This window comes from Orbicella faveolata, unplaced genomic scaffold, assembly GCF_042242905.1.
Source record: "Orbicella faveolata isolate gen_17 unplaced genomic scaffold, um_ofav_v1 contig_25, whole genome shotgun sequence".
In the NCBI taxonomy this organism is placed as follows: Eukaryota; Metazoa; Cnidaria; class Anthozoa; order Scleractinia; family Merulinidae; genus Orbicella; species Orbicella faveolata.
This window is the reverse complement of record NW_028301553.1, coordinates 12,357,650-12,376,319: the sequence shown is the minus strand read 5'-3', so window position 1 is coordinate 12,376,319 and position 18,670 is coordinate 12,357,650. Positions and strand designations below refer to the sequence as shown.

Genomic DNA, 18,670 nt, shown 5'->3' with positions numbered 1-18,670 from the left:
CTGATACGAGTGTTTATGGAGAGCAGGGTTGTTCCCAGACAGACTTCAGGATCGCCTGTTACAGCAACAAACTGGTTTAATTACTCTTTGGATTCTAGCAGTAAGCTTCTCACATTTTACGCCTGTCTGTACGGAAGACCTCTCACTCTTTCATATCTGTAAACTTCACGTTTCAAAGAACGTCTTTAGAGGGCTTAGTCTAGTAGCATTGCACGGTTTCTTAAGACCTACTTTGAAAGATCACTTCACTCTTAGAACACAAGGAACGATAGTTAGTGATAGTTAGTGAGACTACCTAAAGTTTGCCTTAAATTTGGGAGGAAGAGCTTTCACTATCAACAAGTCAACATTTTTAATGAACTACCAATCGAATTTAGATCTATAACTTGAAGACTTATGTTTAACTAATGTTTAAGCAAACACTTTTAGTAATTTTGCACGCCTTTCTTTGCACTTTTTTTTTTTTACCTTTTTTCACCTTCTTACCCTAATTTCACTATAGTTTACTTTACAGGACCTCTTTGATAACAGTGGTTAATACACGGATGAGTCATCCTGTTAAAATGTTCGTTATTCTTACTATTAACAGGATAAAATAAAAATAACTGTCTGCATGAGCTTCCCGGGAAAATCAAGGTGCAACCATCGATGCATGCAGCTTATTCTAATCAACAACAAAGCACTGTTTAGGACTAGCAATTCTTCTAATGTAACTAAGGGGCCACTAAGGTAAGTTCAAAGGTAATGCTTCGTACTAAGCCCGGGGTATCCAATCGATGAAATCGATAATCGATGACAATCGATATCAATCAATACCAATTGATATCGATTAATCGATTGATATTGATAATCGATGACCAATCGATGGCGAAGATTCGTGTGGTTATCGATTGGTATCGATTTTCAATAACAATCAATAGATAAATTGATATCGATTAGTATCGATTGGTTGCACATTGAAGGAATCGGCGCATAAATATTCCATCTTTGTACGCAGTAATTGTAAACAGATTTCAGTTTAATCCTTTGAACGTTAACAGGAGAACAAGACTCTCTTCTTTCTCTTCAACGCCCCGTCCACAGGTACTCGTCATCTTTGGACAACTCAAAAGTTTGTTCCCGTTCTTGCTTGGTTAACAACTTTAAACGCGTTTCCGCGTTCTCCCCTCTTCTTGTCAGCAGTAAATACTTCACGGACGTTCATCTCAAAACGGCAAAGATGATAGCCTTTAGCGATGCACCTTATATTCAGTAAAGCCTCTTCCCGGACTTCTTGCATAGACATATATAATGACACGGAAAGGCAATGACGAGCAAGTGGGTAATTCGAGTACACGTGCAACAGGGTATATTCTTTTCGTTGAGAAGACTGGGTCGGAATTATTTTAACGATTTCGTCCCCTGGGCTTCCTAAAAATGGCGGATGATCGGACAGGTTCGAGGTTGCTGTGCCAATCGATGCAAGCGATGAACGGTTTTTGTGTGGTTATCGATTGATGATCGATTGACCGATACCAATCGATACCAATTAACTAATTTTATCGATTGATATCGATTGATCGATTGGTTTTTCGATCATCGATTTCCATCGATTGCATACCCCGGGTACTAAGCTGTTCTAAATCTCTTCTGCTTTGAGGAAACCGTGTAGCGATCAACAGACGACACTACAGACTAATCCATCTCTGAAAAAACCTTCAATTTCGCGTTTTCTGAAAAACTTTCTGTAGTAAATGTATATATAATTTGCTTCTGGAAAAAATAAACTATGTAAATATGTATAAAAAATATTCCCTGTTTGTTTGATAATTTGGTCAGTAGCTAGGTTATGCTAGTTCGACCATAATTCGATGGTCCTCGGGTTGTAATATTATTATATATATATTATATAGCTGGGGCAAATATGCAGATATAAATTTCTACCTCGTTATCTTATTGCTGAGTAGTTACCTCGAAATTTGTGTTTAAATCCAGAATCAGGTGAAAATTAATAATAAGCTGTCTTATTCAAGGAAATCTACTCGTATTTTTCCTGTTTTCCAAAGTCAAATGTCACGTCATCTCCAATTAGCATAAATGGTGCCCAGTCGCGAACCTTAGCAAAGCCGTTACCTCTCATCCATTTCATGGCCTGGTGAAGAGCTCCACTGGCACTCTCCCCGCGAACAAGATGCTCGTAGAAACGACACATCAGCTGCTTTGTAGCACACTCTCTTATTGCCCAAAGTGCCACTAGTACCGACCGTGCACCGGATCCTAAGAATGCTCGAGCGATTCCAATAACTCCCTCGGCTCTAATCTGCCCACGTGCACTATGACAGCAGCTAAGTACCACCAGTTTAGCTCGCAGTTGAACTTGCGCAATGTCAGGCATCGTCAAAAGGTAATCTTCTTCTTTTGGAATCCTGTTAGTAGAGCGAAGGGGTGAAAGAGCAATTTCTCCTCTTTCGGCATTACCATGTGCAGCAAAGTGTACCAGGCCCACTAAAGGTAACCTTTCAAGTACCGCCTGCTTTGTGGCATGCTCTCCTATTAAAGGCTGTACACCCAGTAGTCGCCCAATCATGACCGCTTCATTTCCTGCGAAGGGTAACCTAGAAAACTTCTGTTTTCTTCCCTTGTAACGTACTCTACCAACATCTGGATCGCCCACGATCAGGGCTCCATTCTGATAATGATAGTCTGCTGGAATGTCCTGAATGAGCTTGAGAGTCGTCAAAGAAGGAACGATTCGAATCCTAAATGTTTCGGATAAACACTTTCCGTCTTCGTCAATTAATGCGGCAAATGGAAGTTGGTTCAAGAAACGATCAGGAACAATGATGATTTCGCGCTCCTCAAGCCAGTCCACTACGGGACCGATGAGCATTCTATGACACAAAGAAAGGGGTGATTTGGGGTATTCACTCCTTTCATCGCCATCTTCTTGTAGTCGCGAAGACGCGAGGCCCTCTTCCGAGCGTGAACTTAAATCTTCCTCAATAGCAGTTAAAGATCGATCTTCGCAATCTCCCTCGCGTGAAATATCAAAACCTCGAAAACTTTTAGCAAAGAATTCGTCTAAACTGCCTAGTAGTCTTGCACCAGCAATATTTTCGTCTACTCCTATTGCTCGAAAATGAATGACACTGCTTGTTTTGAGAATCCACAAAAACACAAATTGAGCATAATAGGAAATGTACAGGCATGTACAATTGCGTTCTTTTTTCATAATATTCTCAACGCCAAACCATGACGTCGGTTTAGCTGAGATTTGCCATTTAATAAAATACTGAGTCGTCATCAAGTCAGCCAAAGCTCGAGCTCGTGCCAGCTCGAGAACATAAAGGGCTTTGTTGGAATTCCCAGAGAAACAATACATTAAACTAAGATTCCGGTAGGGAAAATCGTGAACGTCTGAAAAGGATATCTTAAATTCATCGTTGTCTCTTAGAAAACCACGCAAACTTTCGCTTTTGTCCATACTCAGGAGCAGACAGTCAAACGCCTCCTGCATTTTCCCTTGGGATAACTTCACTACTGTAAGGTTGCAAAGCGAGTGTATCTCTTTGTCAAGGGTTCCAATATCTCGACTAATTGAAAGTGCTCTCTCAAAATAGTCTTCAGCTTTGTCATATTCACCAAGGGACTGAAACAAAGTTCCTAATCGTCCATAGCAGACTTCTTCTTTTGCTCTGTCACCAGTTTCTCTGCTCATGGCAAGTGCTTTCGCAAAATAATCTTTAGCTTTGTCATACTCACCAAGAGAGAGAAACACTGTTCCTAAGTTTTGGTAATTTGCTACTTGTCCTGCTCTGTCACCAATTTTTGTGAAAATGCCAAGTGCTTTATCAAGATGTTCTTTAGCCTTCTCATATTCGCGAAGAGATTGAAACACAGTTCCTAAGTTTAGGTAACCTGCTGCTTCTCCTGCTCTGTCACCAGTTTCTATCCAGATGGCAATTGCTTTCTCAATATATTCTTTAGCTTTGCCATATTCACCAAGAGATTGAAACACACCTCCTAGGTTTCCGTAATCTGCTGCTTGTCCTGCTCTGTCACCAATTTCTATCCTGATGGCACGTGCTTTCTCGAGATATTCTTTAGCGTTGCCATATTCACCAAGAGATTGAAACACAGTTCCTAAGTTTCCGTAATCTGCTGCTTGTCCTTTTCTGTCACCAATTTCTATCCTAATGGCTACTGACTTCTCAAGATATTCTCTAGCTTTGCCATATTCACAAAGAGATTCAAACACAGTTCCTAAGTTTCCGTAATCTGCTGCTTGTCCTGCTCTGTCACCAATTTCTATTCTAATGTCAAGCGCTTTCTCAAGATATTCGTTAGCATTGCCATATTCACCAAGAGATTGAAAGACAGTTCCTAATTTTCCGTTAACTGAAGCTTGACCTTTTCTGTAGCCAATTTCTATGCTGATGGCAAGTGCTTTCTCAAGATATTCTTTAGCTTTGCCATATTCACCAAGAGATTGAAACACAGTTCCTAAGTTGCCGTAACAGCTTGCTTCTCCTTTTCTGTCACCAATTTCTATCCTAATGGCTACTGACTTCTCAAGATATTCTCTAGCTTTGCCATATTCACAAAGAGATTCAAACACAGCTCCTAAGTTTCCGTAATCTGCTGCTTGTCCTGCTCTGTCACCAATTTCTATCCGGATGGCAAGTGCTTTCTCAAGATATTCTTTAGCATTGCCATATTCACCAAGAGATTCAAACACAGTTCCTAATTTTCCGTAAATTGAAGCTTGACTTTTTCTGTCGCCAATTTCTATGCTGATGGCAAGTGCTTTCTCAAGATATTCTTTAGCTTTGCCATATTCACCAAGAGATTGAAACACAGTTCCTAAGTTGCCGTAACAGCTTGCTTCTCCTTTTCTGTCACCAATTTCTATCCTAATGGCTACTGACTTCTCAAGATATTCTCTAGCTTTGCCGTATTCACAAAGAGATTCAAACACAGCTCCTAAGTTTCCGTAATCTGCTGCTTGTCCTGCTCTGTCACCAATTTCTATCCGGATGGCAAGTGCTTTCTCAAGATATTCTTTAGCATTGCCATATTCACCAAGAGATTCAAACACAGTTCCTAAGTTTCCGTAAATTGAAGCTTGACTTTTTCTGTCGCCAATTTCTATGCTGATGGCAAGTGCTTTCTCAAGATATTCTTTAGCTTTGCCATATTCACCAAGAGATTGAAACACAGTTCCTAAGTTGCCGTAACAACTTGCTTCTCCTTTTCTGTCACCAATTTCTATCCAGATGGCTACTGACTTCTCAAGATATTCTCTAGCTTTGCCATATTCACAAAGAGATTCAAACACAGTTCCTAAGTTTCCGTAATCTGCTGCTTGTTCTGCTCTGTCACCAATTTCTATGCTGATGGTAAGTGCTTTCTCAAGATATTCTTTAGCATTGCCATATTCACCAAGAGATTCAAACACAGTTCCTAAGTTTCCGTAAATTGAAGCTTGACTTTTTCTGTCGCCAATTTCTATGCTGATGGCAAGTGCTTTCTCAAGATATTCTTTACCTTTGCCATATTCACCAAGAGATTGAAACACAGTTCCTAAGTTGCCGTAACAACTTGCTTCTCCTTTTCTGTCACCAATTTCTATCCAGATGGCTACTGACTTCTCAAGATATTCTCTAGCTTTGCCATATTCACAAAGAGATTCAAACACAGTTCCTAAGTTTCCGTAATCTGCTGCTTGTTCTGCTCTGTCACCAATTTCTATGCTGATGGTAAGTGCTTTCTCAAGATATTCTTTAGCATTGCCATATTCACCAAGAGAGAGAAACACAACTCCTAGGTTTCCGTAATCTACTGCTTGTCCTGCTCTGTCGCCAATTTCTATCCTGAGGGCAAGTGCTTTCTCGAGGTTTTCTTTAGCTTTGTCATATTCACCGAGACAATAAGACGTGGTTCCAATCTTTCTATAAAAGAATGCTTCTTCATTTCTATTTCCTATTATTCTCACGATTTTCGTTTCGCACTTGTAAAGTTCTCTTGCTTCTGCGTATTTAAATTGCTGTTCACATATGTTGGCCAGTGTTAACGTGATAATCCCTTCATTTGTTGTTTCGCCACACTCGCGATAAATGTGAAGAAGTTTCCAGCCGTATTTTGTTGCATTTGTATAATCAGTCACAAAACAGTACGCTCTGAACAGGGCTTTATATATAGCAATACTAACTAAATTGAAATATTTGCATTCTTCTTTGGGCACTTCATTATTTACGAAAATCAAACATTCTTTGCAGACCTCAATGGCTTTGAGACCACGACCAGTGTTGAGAAGGAAAGTAGCAACAGCCAAGCCAATACAGATGACTTGTAAGATGTCTTCTATGTTGTTCATAGCTTCTTCGTTTCTTAACCGTGCAAAAAGATGATCTGGAAAATCAAACTTTTGTTAGATGTCGAATACCATCATACCTTTGCTTTTTTTTCCCACCAAGGTGTACCGGTGCGTAATCTTGCTATGGACTAACATAAAACCTATCTAGGAGGGAGGTGGGAAGAAGGAGGTGGGAGCAGAAATAAGTACCCCTAAACCCTTCACAGATGGCCCAAGATCAGTACGTTTGCGTCGTTACTTGGCCTCACACTAGAAGTTAAGTTAGTTTCAAATAAGCACCTCACTCAAGTGCACTTGAAAATCTCGAGTCGCACTTTAGAAAACTTGGCTTACCCCCCTTATGACGAATAATATTACTTCAAGCATTTTCGCAGTGAAATCAGTCACACATATCACAAATGCGATTGTTCGGCAGTAAAATCGTGAAGAAATGCATATATTTGCTTTGTTGCTTAGGACACAAACAACACAAACGACAATTTCTGTATTTCTCTAGAATTACCCAACGACGAGGTTTTCGGCAAAGAATTGTTTTAGGGCAACGCATTTCCGTGTGACTCGTCCAATGTTCCATAGAGTTGTTCGGTTGCAAAGAAATGGCCTGGCTGAAACTTGAAACAGCAGCTGATTTGCAATTTGCGCAAGCGCATTTGGTGTCGGATGATATTCAAAGCGGTGGTTTAGTCTGTCTATGAAAATGAAATTCAAGCAAGTCATCTAACTCGCAATTGCATAAAATTTAAGCAAGTTATTTATTCGGTTGGCTTCCATTTCCTATTGGTCAAGTATGTTCTCAAGTGTGGTGTACACCATACTTTGCGGCGCACTTCGGCTTCTTTGAACTGTGAAAGGTATGGTCTTTGATATATCCACATGTATAAATAATAAGGTACAATTATGAATAAAAAACGATAGAATGTGACCTCTCACGCGCAAACGCACACTAACGGATATCCGTTAAATGGTCAAAACGAACGGCTATCAGATGGGTAGCGAAAGGCTAGCGAACGGATGGGGAACGGATGTTAAAGCCTTTTAAAACGGTTTCAAATACCGTTCAAACGGCTAAAGAAAAGCATTCGAACGGATGATGCTACCCGTTCGAACGGCCTAATAAATATTTCCAACGGATGATGGCAGCCGTTCGAACTGCCAAACAAAAAGTACAGAATGGATGCGCGTTTGATGAAACTTCGAATTTTGCAATCGGTATATTGAATCGAATCGCGGGAGCTGTTGTTTACAAGTTCTACAAAGTATTTATATCCATCGAAAGGTAAATAAAACCAAAACAATGAAAACATGTGTAATATGTCACAAGAATAGGGAAACCAAGACACAGACAGTTAAGTTCAGAGCAGAATCAATATGTCTTCAGGTATGTATGTTGATTTTTTACAATGCTACGTGGCCCAGTCCCCAGGCGAGATCAGCTTACGTAACTCGACCTGTATCACGCAGTGTTTGATCGTTATCTAAACATAGTCTCCAAGGTACTTCGGTCGTTTGACCTCACGGCCGGACCTGGTCCGGTAAAGGCCATCATTTGGCGGTGGGGTGTCTGACCCTTAGGAGCTTCCGGGTCGATCTGTTGCAGGTGTGGGAGAAGTTGGTCTGACTGGAGACTTATCAGCGACAGGATCGAGGGGCAGGGTGGCGTGTGCGGCTGTCGACGGTGTAGTGACATAGCTAAAGGGCGGCTCCCCTGTTGGTTGGCAGGTACTGAAAGCCTCATTTGATTTCCTTAGGTGCACGCGGTTGCGTCGAAATCTCTGACCGTCCTCTGTTACTACCGCGTAGCTTCGCACCCCGACCTCCGCCTTGACTTGTGCCTTTCGCAGGTCTTCTTGTTTTAGGCTGTCAGGTGAGAGATTCACTCTGACAATGTCTCCGGACTTCAGTGTAGAGAGATCACGAGTCCCTTTATTGTAGTATTTGGCCTGACGTTGCTTGTTGGCCACAATCTTCTGGTGTTGCCCAAAGATTACTCCTGGAACCAGCAGATATTTTGCCGTTGGCAGGAGAGTTTTCGTTCGGCGGTTCATCAGTCGCTGTGCTGGACTGGCATCTAATCCTTGTGTTGGAGTATTGCGGTAGTCGAGGAGAGCAAGGTAAGCATCGGAAGAATTCTTCTTTGCTTTTTTCATCAGTCGCTTAGCTGCTCCAACGGCATTCTCAACCTTCCCATTGCTCTTAGGGTATCTAGGGGATGTCGTGACCAGTTCAAATTTCCACTGCTTGCTGAACTTCTTGTACTCATGGGCTGTGAATTGCGGGCCATTGTCTGAAACACAGATATCGGTAATACCATATCGGGCAAACTGCATCTTCATCTTTCTGATTACGGAACTGGCTGTAGTGCCCACTTTGGCCAATGAACGGTCAGGGACGTCATGGGGAATGAGGGTTTCCTTTTGCTGTTTGTTATCAACCGAGCGGCAAATGTCGCACTTCAGAATGAAATCTTTCACTTCACTGGACATGGCTGGCCAATACACGCACTCTCTTGCTCGTCGTAGACACCCTTGCACGCCAATGTGGGACGCATGGATCCGCCTCAGCATGTCATGTCTGAGCGACTTTGGAATTAATGCCCTTTCTCCGCGAAGGATTATCCCATTTTGGACGCTCAGTTCGTCTCGAATACTGAAGTAGGGCATTGCTGCTGCTGGAACGGCACCTTTATCCTCTGGCCACCCGTCTAGGATGACTCTTGTTAGCACTTGTAAGGTGTCGTCCTTTGCAGTGTGGGTTTGGACGTCATCTAGTCTAGTTGCTGCTAGTGGCAAATCTTGGACCATGTTTACATTCTGAACCTCCGCCTCGAACGTTGTCACATCGGAGAGGGGCAAGTGTGCTTTGCTTAACGTGTCTGCTAAATGCATCTGGCAGCCACAGCTGTAGGTGAGGGTAACCTCATACACTAGTAAGCGTAGCAAGAGGCGCTGGAGTCGTTTCGGGCCATGTGGAGGGGCTTCTTTACGATAGCTTCAAGTGGCTTGTGGTCGGTTTGCACTGTGACTTTTCGGCCATATGTATATTGATGGAACTTCCCTAAGCCAAAAGCAACATATAGAAGCTCCTTTTCGATCTGGGCATATCTGGTCTCAGCGTCGGACAAGGCTCTACTGGCAAATGCGAGAGGCCGACCGTTTTGAGTCAGTACTGCGCCCAGTCCTGTTTGTGAGGCATCGCTCTGGAAGGTCAGCTCTTCTGTTGGCACGTAGTATTTCAATACAGGTACTTCAGTGACTAGCTAAGGAATCCTTTGGAAGGCTTGATCTTGATTATCTGTTCAATGCCACTCCACATCCTTTGCCATTAGTTTTCTGAAGGGTTCGCATACGTCACTGAGGCGAGGCAGAAGTTTGCTGAGGTAATTGACAAAGCCGATTAATCTCTGCACTCCGGCCACAACTGTCGGCTTGGGCATTTCCAGCATAGCCTTGATTTTGTCGGGTCAGTTTTGAGTCCTTTATTGGTGAGGACATGACCAATGTAAGGAACTTCATTGCGCCTGAGTTTCATTTTCTCTTTGTTGAGCTTCACATTGCGTTCTTGACACCGTATCATGAGATTTTCCAGCTTTCTATCGTGATCTTGGTGTGCTTCCTCATAGGTATCGCCTTCACCATAGACTAGAATATCATCGTGTATGGACAGCACTCCCGGAAGACCTTCAACAACCTGGTGTTGGCGTCTTTTGAATTCCTCTGGAGCCGAGGAGAGGCCAAAGGGTAATCGTAGCCAACGGTACCTTCCGAAAGGCGTATTAAATGTGGTCAGTTTTGAACTCTCTTCGTCGAGTTCGATGTGCCAGAATCCGTTCTTGACGTCGAATGTGCTGAATACTTTGGCACGGCTGCGGTCTGGCAGGATATCCTTGATGGTGGGTAACGGATAATGACTGCATTTTAAGACTTTGTTTAGATCTTTCGGATCTATGGATATGCGCAAGTTACCATTGGGCTCCTTTACTATAACCACGCTAGAAACCCAAGGAGTGGGTTCTGTGACAAGAGCTAGAATTTCAATCTTGTGCAATCGTTCCAATTCCTCTTTGAGTTGAGGCTTGATGACGATGGAAACTTTTCGCGGGGGATGAACCACAGGGGTGGCACCTGCTTCAATTTCCAGGTGGTACGCGCCATCAAGCTTACCGGTGCCATCGAAGACATTTGGAAACTTTGCAATGAGTGATTCTTTGGTAACCGGTTTGCTCTCCGAGCTACGATCTAAAGACAGAATGTTATCAAAACAGATCCGAATGAGATCCATTTCTTGTATGGTTTCGCTCCCAAGAAGAGGGGTACAATCCTGTTTTAGGACTGTGAATTCTGCTTGATAGGCTGTGTCGGTTTTGGTATTGCAGAGGTCCAGCTGACAGAGTCCCAGCGGTTGCACCGTGGTGCGTTGTGCATGGAGAGCGTTTTGGTTGTCTTCTTTAATTCAACTTGAACCAGGCAATTTTCGAGAGTTTTCGCCGAGATGACGTTGCAAGAAGCTCCACCATCGAGCTGAAAGCGTACTGGCGTCTTGGCCACATTTATTGTCGCGAACAGTCGTTTTGGAAATTTGCGTGCCGTCACGGCGTTGATCTCGTCATCGGGGTTCAAATCGGCTGTTTTGATTTCATCATCGTCGCTAATATTTTCGTCCTCGCTTTCCACAGAGTGTACTGGCTTTGGCTTCCTAGACATGCAAACAGAAGGAAATGATTTGGTTTGTAGCACTTTTGGCATTCTACACCATATGCTGGGCAGTTTCCTCGCCAATGCTGTCTTCCGCAGAATTTACATTTTCGGATCAGTTTCCGGTGCGCATCTTTGTCATCCTTGCCGTCCTGATTCCTTTTGTTTCCGCTGTGTAAATGATGCACTGTTTCCGACGTCGCCTCGATTGCTTTATTTCTTTCTTTCGATAATTCGGAGGCTCTGCATGCATTGATGCACTTATCAAGATCTAAGTCGGGAACTTTCAAAAGATCTTCTCTGAGCTTTGAGTCGCGAATTCCACAGATGATTCGGTCACGGACCAGCGAGTCCCGCAGGGTGCTAAAATTACAAGTTGAAGCTAAGATCTTCAGGACAACTATGAATTTTTCTACCGGTTCTCCTTCTTGTTGTATTCTAGTGAAGAACTTATACTGTTTCATTTTTCTTGGGATTGCAATGGGTTTCCAAGGCATCAATCACGTCCTGCAGCGAACGCCCGCTTGGGCCACGTGTAAATGGCAGCGTATCGTATATCTCTCGTCCTTGGTTGCCGATAATATAGAGAAAGAGCTTAACCTTCATCCTTTCATCTCTCCCTTCCAATGCCAAATCCCTGTAAAGAGTAATTTCTTCCTTCCATCTTTTCCAGGCGTGAGGAAGCTCACTGGGATTTCCGAAATTCAAGTTTCCGGGAGGTTTGAGCTGAGAAATTGACCATCCCGTGCCATTGCTTGTGCTGGGCTGTCGTAGCTTGCGTAGCAAGCGTTTCCGTGGGGTTGGGGAGCAAAGAAGGGATTTTCGGCGTTTTGCCCGCGCGAAAAATGGTGCGAGAGCCAAAACGAGGAAAGAGGGGGAGGGAAAGGGAAAGGAAGGAAACGCTTGCAGACAAACCCCTGGATTTTGAAAACCGCCCACTTGACCTTTCATGTCTGAGTGCGCACGTGTTGTCATCGGCTGTCAGAACTTTCGAGAACTTGTCAAAATATGTCCGAAACAACGAGTTCACGGAACAGAGAAATCTCGATGAATCCGAGCGACTAATGCAGTATCTGAAATTGCAATTTCAAAATAAAATTCAACCCGTCTAAAAGGAAGAACTTCAAGGGTAAAGTTTTAGCACTAATCTGCCAGAATGGTAATACGTGACAAGTATTTAATTGGCGTTTGAAATCCTTGTGATCGCAAGAATCGGAATCTTGGTTCACTGTATATCGATACAAGGTAAAATTAGCAAGTCAACTCCTACAATCCAGCAAAGGAGCGTTTGCTGGACATGCCAGAGGTTATCGCGGACTATCGCCTGTGACAAAATCAAACAACGGAAAGTTTTCTCGGAAAACGTTGGAATTTGACCGGGAAAGGCTACAAACATCTGAGAGGTAAAATAACGATAATCTTGACAAGTATCTGGATATAGATAATCTTCCCGAAGGCACTTGTTTCTGAAATAATGTGCAGGCTTCGAAATCCCCCAGCGTCGGCTTTGCACTACAAGGTTTCTGCCGCACTGTTCCACAGCGGTGCAATTCACGAAAACCTCCTAAGACTGAATCGCTTGTGAGTCTCTCTCTCCAAATAAATGGTTTGCACACACAGCAAGAACATCTCCTTCTGTGAAGAGCTGTTTTACGGAAGACTTTGTCAGTCAATCCTCGTTCGGTGAGAAAAATTAAAGCTTTTTGTAAACAACCTTCGAACGCTTCAGAAGTTTAAGTTTGATCGACACATGTCAATAATATTCGACTAGCCCAGCCAATCACGAGCTCCGTTCGCTGGCGAACGGAGGTTTTCAAAATCCAGGGGTTTGTCTGCAAGCGTTTCCTTCCTTCCCCTCCCCCACCCCTCTCTTTCGTTTTTTGGCCCTCGCCCCATTTTTCGCGCGGGAAAAACACCGAAAATCCCGTTCCTCGGTCTTTCTTTGCCCTGAAATCCCACGGAAACGCTTGCTACGCAGGCTAGGGCTGTCGAGGCGTTTCATCCGGCATTGTGTTAGACAGTATTCACTTCTGACACCATGTAATATGTCATGAGAATAGGGAAACCAAGACACAGACAGTTAAGTTCAGAGCAGAATCAATATGTATTCAGGTATGCATGTTGATTTTTTGCAATGCCCAGTCCCCAGGCAAGATCAGCTTACGTAACTCGATCTGTATTCTAATCCTATTGTTACAACATGCATCAAAAGATCCTAATTTTGGCATTTAGAACTTACTGGGTAAACAAATACAGAAGAAGTTGATTCTCACCCTTGCCGAGTGCCGACGAACAACAAATTGTCACGTTAGTGGTCATCACTAGGGACTTAAAGATCCGAAGGCGGCGGATGTCTACGACCGCGAGCGGAAGTTGAAAATAATAGACCAATTTCGATCAATTAAAATTCAGCTTAACACAATAGACCTCAACACGAAGTTCTGGGGAATAAACCACACAAACTCTGTAGTTATTACCCAGAGCCTCGTACTGAGGTCTATTGTTTTAGGCTGAATTTTAATACATCGAAATTGGTCTATTGCTTGCAAATTTCCGGTAGCCGTTGCGCGAGGTTTCCCGCCGTAGTTGTTGTTTGTGCGACGTCAAAACGAAGTGTCTAAAACGTGAGTAAATTTTTCTTTCCTTAAGGCCATTTCAAGGAAATTTATCGAACATATATAGATGATGAGGTGACATTTTTTCTAGCTTTTGACAGATGTAAATTGGTTGTAGAACTCATTTAATTAAAGAAGAAAACTGACTGACTGAAGTTTCTCTCTCTTCCTAAACAGCTTCGAAAGTTCGTGTGTGCAAATAAGCCTAAATGGAAACGAGTTCAAAGAAAACAGTCCAGTAAGTTGTTCTCAATTCATTTTTCTTCTTAATGAAAGCTAAACCAGAAATTTAATCTAAACAATTTACCCCGAGTTCGTTTGAGGAAAAGTTTGCTGAAGCTAGGTATTATTATGATTTTTCAGATCAAACATGAGGTGGACGGAGGAAACGATGACATTTGCTTGTGTCAAGAAATTTTATTCATTGAACCCTTTAATTACGTACAAAAAATGAAGCATATCTACAGGCCAAATCTGGGAAAAAAGTTCCAAACAACCGATCTGAACGGCCTTAAGCTTCCCCGATTCAAAGTCAGTAAGCGTGCTGTTAGAGAAAGATATACACTGCTGAGCGAGAAATTTAAAGCAAAGATGAAAGACGAAGAGAAGGCAAGTAGAATTGAATGTGAGTTGAGTGAGGTGGAAAAAGGCTATGGAAGAAATAGCCGAAAAAGAAGCTGCAGCTGAAGACACCGTGGAAAACGACAAGCAGAAAGTTGACAACGCAAATGCAGTGGAAATGAGAAACAGAGGTCTAGAAAGCTTAGGCGGAACACAGAAAAGGCAGCGAAATGTAGAGCAGGAGGATGTGAAATCAAAGCAAAAGAGCTATTTGTGGACGAAGAGAGAGAAAAATCGATTTTTCGACCTTTGTCGTTTTATGTTTGCTAACTAGTGAAATTCACTCTTAACATGGAGGATGCCGTCAAACATATTTTGGTGTTTTGTGGTTGTCGTTTTCAGTAGCGCATTTATCTTCGATGCGTTTCCGCTCATTGCGAATGAAGTTTATCTTTGATTTTTTTGGGAATGGCTGATTGATGGTGTTCCAATAGTGTATTTTTTTTTTTTTTTTTTGCTGGTTTTTTGTAAAACTCGAAAGAGCTTTTGTCTTCTTTAGAAATGGTGACTTTGAAATAAAGTAATGACAGTGAGAGGCCATTGCGTGTTATTTCTAGCTTTTCAATTTCAAACTTAGGTGAGTTTAGAGGGAAACGTTTTATTTCCAATTTCGTACACTTAACAGCAACAGCAGTATTTTCCATACGATCTCTTACAACGAAGGTGATCAGTAATTACGCTCTCTTATACTTTATATATGTCTGGCAAAGTGATAATGATGCAAATATACTGAAATTGGGCCAGCTGTGGTGGCCTAATGCCATGTAAACAAGAATAAGCTCTGGCAAGATGAGATACTTTCACTCGACTCAGACCTAACTTTACCTTAATTTAAACGCAAAATTCTAACGGTAACGACAATTCATTTCTAAGGGTAGATTATATCACTTATAAAAAGCACACGTGAAGAATAAATGAGGAATGAGTATCTTTGCAAGTGGCATGAAATTTCTCCTTCCACAAGCCTTCTTTTACAGTGTGCTCACTACATTGATTTCGAATATAACAGGTCTGATCACGGTTTAATTTGGAATAGAAGCCTTCTTGGCGGGTATTCAACGGTGTCAGAAAGCGTTTGTAAATGAATCCGATGGCAAATAGTTTTCTTAAAAATGGACTAAACAATTTATGAATATCAAATTAACAGTAACAATACCTTTGTAGAAGTAAAGATACTAGGTAAAGGATTGCATACTCAAATTTGAGTGATATATAGCTGTGCTACAAAGCGTCCATTTGAAATGGGAAAATGTGAAAATTTGGTTATTTTCCGAAATCCCAAGGAAACAGATGATCATATCACGCATGCGCTTGGCGGTATGCCGAATGGGGTTTGAATATAGCGTGATACGGGATGTTAATACACGCACCTCAGTTGGTAGAAACATAATATTTACTCTTCGGCACTCGATCGGGACGTGTCACACTTTTGAATTGAATGGCGAGATACTGAGTGAAAAACAACAAATCGCACTTTTCCTGTCAACCTGACAGTTTTGCTTAACTGTTCTCTTAGGAGCGTACATCAGATCAACGAGCTCGAAATACGCCTCGAGGGGCCACACAAAATCAACTCGGTCGGAATTTCCTGATTATTTCCCGTTATCCTTAGTGTCGGCCTTCTCGGTAGGGTAACGAGATGCGAGCGGATCTAGAGACTCCTGACGAATAACTGCTAACAAAAGACTTTGTTCCGAGACCTCCGCGCGCCTTGACCAGTAGGCTATACAACTATTCGAGGAAATTTTCAGTTCGTGACATTTGGAACAAGCCAGATGGATATGGTAAGTGGCATTATAGAAGCCGAAATTATAGATTGCTTTAAAAAAAAAAAACAAGAAGAAAATACTAGCGACTAAATAACTTACTATTGTTCAGTAGCCTGTCTACAGCCGTCCGCTTTCCTCAAGAAAAACGGCAGATAAGCAATTGTTTTCCTTCAGATAATTGTATTGCTCATGAGTTATCAATCCATAAAACCATTTCAGTTTCAAAGCATCTGACGTGGCAAGCGAAAACAAAAAATATATACCTGCACTTGATCCTTTTGAAGTGTGTTACTGATCAATAAGAATTCGACCTTCAGTTTCTTGTCATAGTCTATTAAGATTGACACGCTTTAAAGACAAACAAGGCAAGTTTTAATAGAAGGACTGGTATTGCTCGGTCTCTTAAGTAATAATAATAATTTTATGACAAGAGAGACCGTGAATTTACCATTTTATTGATGTAGGTTGCTCGATTTGATCGACTGCGTTCTTCCCCATTTTCATTGTAACACACCCTGAAATCACAGAACCAAACAGCTTCGACTTTGCGATTATTTGAATTAGCCTCGGCTATATTTATTCCTAACTGGTTAGATAAAGGCCGGAAAAGAAACACATTAACTGTACTACGTTCACATTGGAAAAGCTTAAAAGTGAAAACTACGAAATACTGCAAGACGTATTACGCAGGGGTTTGGCGGGATGCACTGGTTGAAACTTGTTGGCGGAAGCAAAGTACTCTTCAGCAAGCGGGATGCATGGAACGCATTTAAAAATTAATGGCGAGGTGCGGAATTAAAACAACAAATTGCGATTCCTCTGTGAATTCTACAGTTTTACTAAAAATGATAACTTAGGAACGAACATGAGCTTGAGGAGCCCGAATTACGCCTCGAGAGACCGAGTAACATAAACTTGTCTTTCACTACTCGTTATCCTCAGTACCTCGCTCCCCCTGCAGGGTAGTGCAATACCCGCGGTTGTAAATTGTCTAGTTTGATGTGCCGTGGGCTCGATTTCCAGCCGTTTCGTGAGCCCGCGTTTCTTGTCCCAGGAGGATGGCACCTCTTAAGGTAAAAAAATTCAAGCCATGCCTACAAAGCATGATTTGGGTATCTCTTAGGGGTTCTTTCCTAAATTTCCGACGAACACCCCCGTCCATTTTATATGCGTTTCCCCCCACCCCCACCCCCACCCCGCGGGCGTACAGTATGGCTAGTATTTATAGAATATTTGGGTGTTGAGTTCTTAGTTTCTTACGGAGTATTCTTAAGCCTGAATTTGGGGAATTCTAATACTGATCTGTCAAAAGAGACACGACGCATTTCTTAAAACAAGTCACCGATAGCCTGCTAGCAACTAGTGCTAGGAGGAAAATTTGATTTAGGACCTCCCCGCCTTAACTACTAAGCCATACAATGGTTTTGAGCAGGTTTTATGGTATCTCGAATAAGCAATATAGATAAGCTACAGTTGTCTCATTAGAAGCTGAAATTATATATTGTTTTAAAGAAAATAACGACTAACTTACCGTTGCGCAGTAGTCTGTGTACAGTCGTCCGCTTTCCTCAAGTATTCGGAAAAAATGAAGAGGGGCGTCCGTGTGCGGTCACTGTTTATAGTTGTTTTCCTCGCATAAGTTAACCATGAATTAAGACCATTTCAGTTTCATAGTATCTGACGTGCCAAGCGGAAACTAAAAAAAGAAATTGTCCTCTGCACTTGATCTTTCTCTAAGGCCTTTAACGATTTTGCTTAACTCCAGACGAGATAGCCGTCCAACGGCTCTTAAATTATATTCATCAGTCCATTTTCTTGTGAACTTTTTGATGAAATTGGACTTCTACTTCACATTTCAACACACTACAAGCTACTACACGCAAGTAGCCCGTAAAATTACTCTTTGCGTCAGGTACTAAATATGATGTCGTTTGCACCATTGAATTGTTGAAATTCTTCGTCATTTCCATTTTAACAGACCTACACCGGTTTGTTCAAAGCCCGATAGGGCTAACTCAGGATTGGCGAGTATTTTGAGTTTAGTTTTGTGACGTGTCGGTAAGGCTTCCTGTTTATGTTGTTTGTCCTTCAGTTTTGAGTCTGAATAATCTCGAACTATACCAAACATAAGCAGTTAAAAACATTTAGTACATTTTTATGTTAAAAACTTAATATTTCAGTTCACTTTTAATCCTGGGTTAGCATTAAACGGCTTTCGAAAATTCCGGCCCTGGAAATTACACAACCAAACAGCTTCAAGTTTGAATTTAAACATCGCTTTGTAATTTTATGAATATCGTACCTGAAAATTACTCTGAACTCAGAAGGCGAATACAAGATTAGCTAATTACCACTGAAAAGTGAAAATTACGAAACACTCGTGTGTTGCCCGAAATTCCAAGAAAAGAAATGATCATATCACGCATGCGCTTGGTGGTATACGGAATGGGTTTAAAATAAAGCGGGATACGGGATGGAAATACCTTGGTGGTGGAAATATAATTTGCATTCTGCGGCAAGCGGGATGCGGTACACTTTTTCAATGGTGCTATAGGAATGACGCAAATCTCGCTTCGATCCTCTGGGAACGCACTGCACAGTTTTGCTTAACTGGTCTCT

At 42.0% G+C, this 18,670-nt stretch overlaps 2 protein-coding genes across 2 annotated transcripts; both read right to left on the bottom strand.

The window, feature by feature from the left end:
- Positions 1–58: 58 nt before the first annotated feature.
- LOC149108981 (uncharacterized) lies at positions 59–18,399 on the bottom strand. Its single transcript, XM_089293746.1, has 2 exons — positions 17,583–18,399; positions 59–6,390 (listed from the first exon to the last, which is right to left on the bottom strand). Exon 2 carries the CDS (start codon positions 6,353–6,355, stop codon positions 2,018–2,020), a length of 4,338 nt encoding a protein of 1,445 aa, XP_089149872.1. The 5' UTR covers positions 6,356–6,390; positions 17,583–18,399; the 3' UTR covers positions 59–2,017.
- Positions 10,678–11,510, bottom strand: LOC149108982 (uncharacterized). The gene is made up of 2 exons (XM_089294576.1): positions 11,089–11,510; positions 10,678–11,047 (listed from the first exon to the last, which is right to left on the bottom strand). The coding sequence occupies exons 1-2, from the start codon at positions 11,508–11,510 to the stop codon at positions 10,678–10,680; spliced, it is 792 nt and encodes a 263-aa protein (XP_089150702.1).
- Positions 18,400–18,670: the final 271 nt, after the last annotated feature.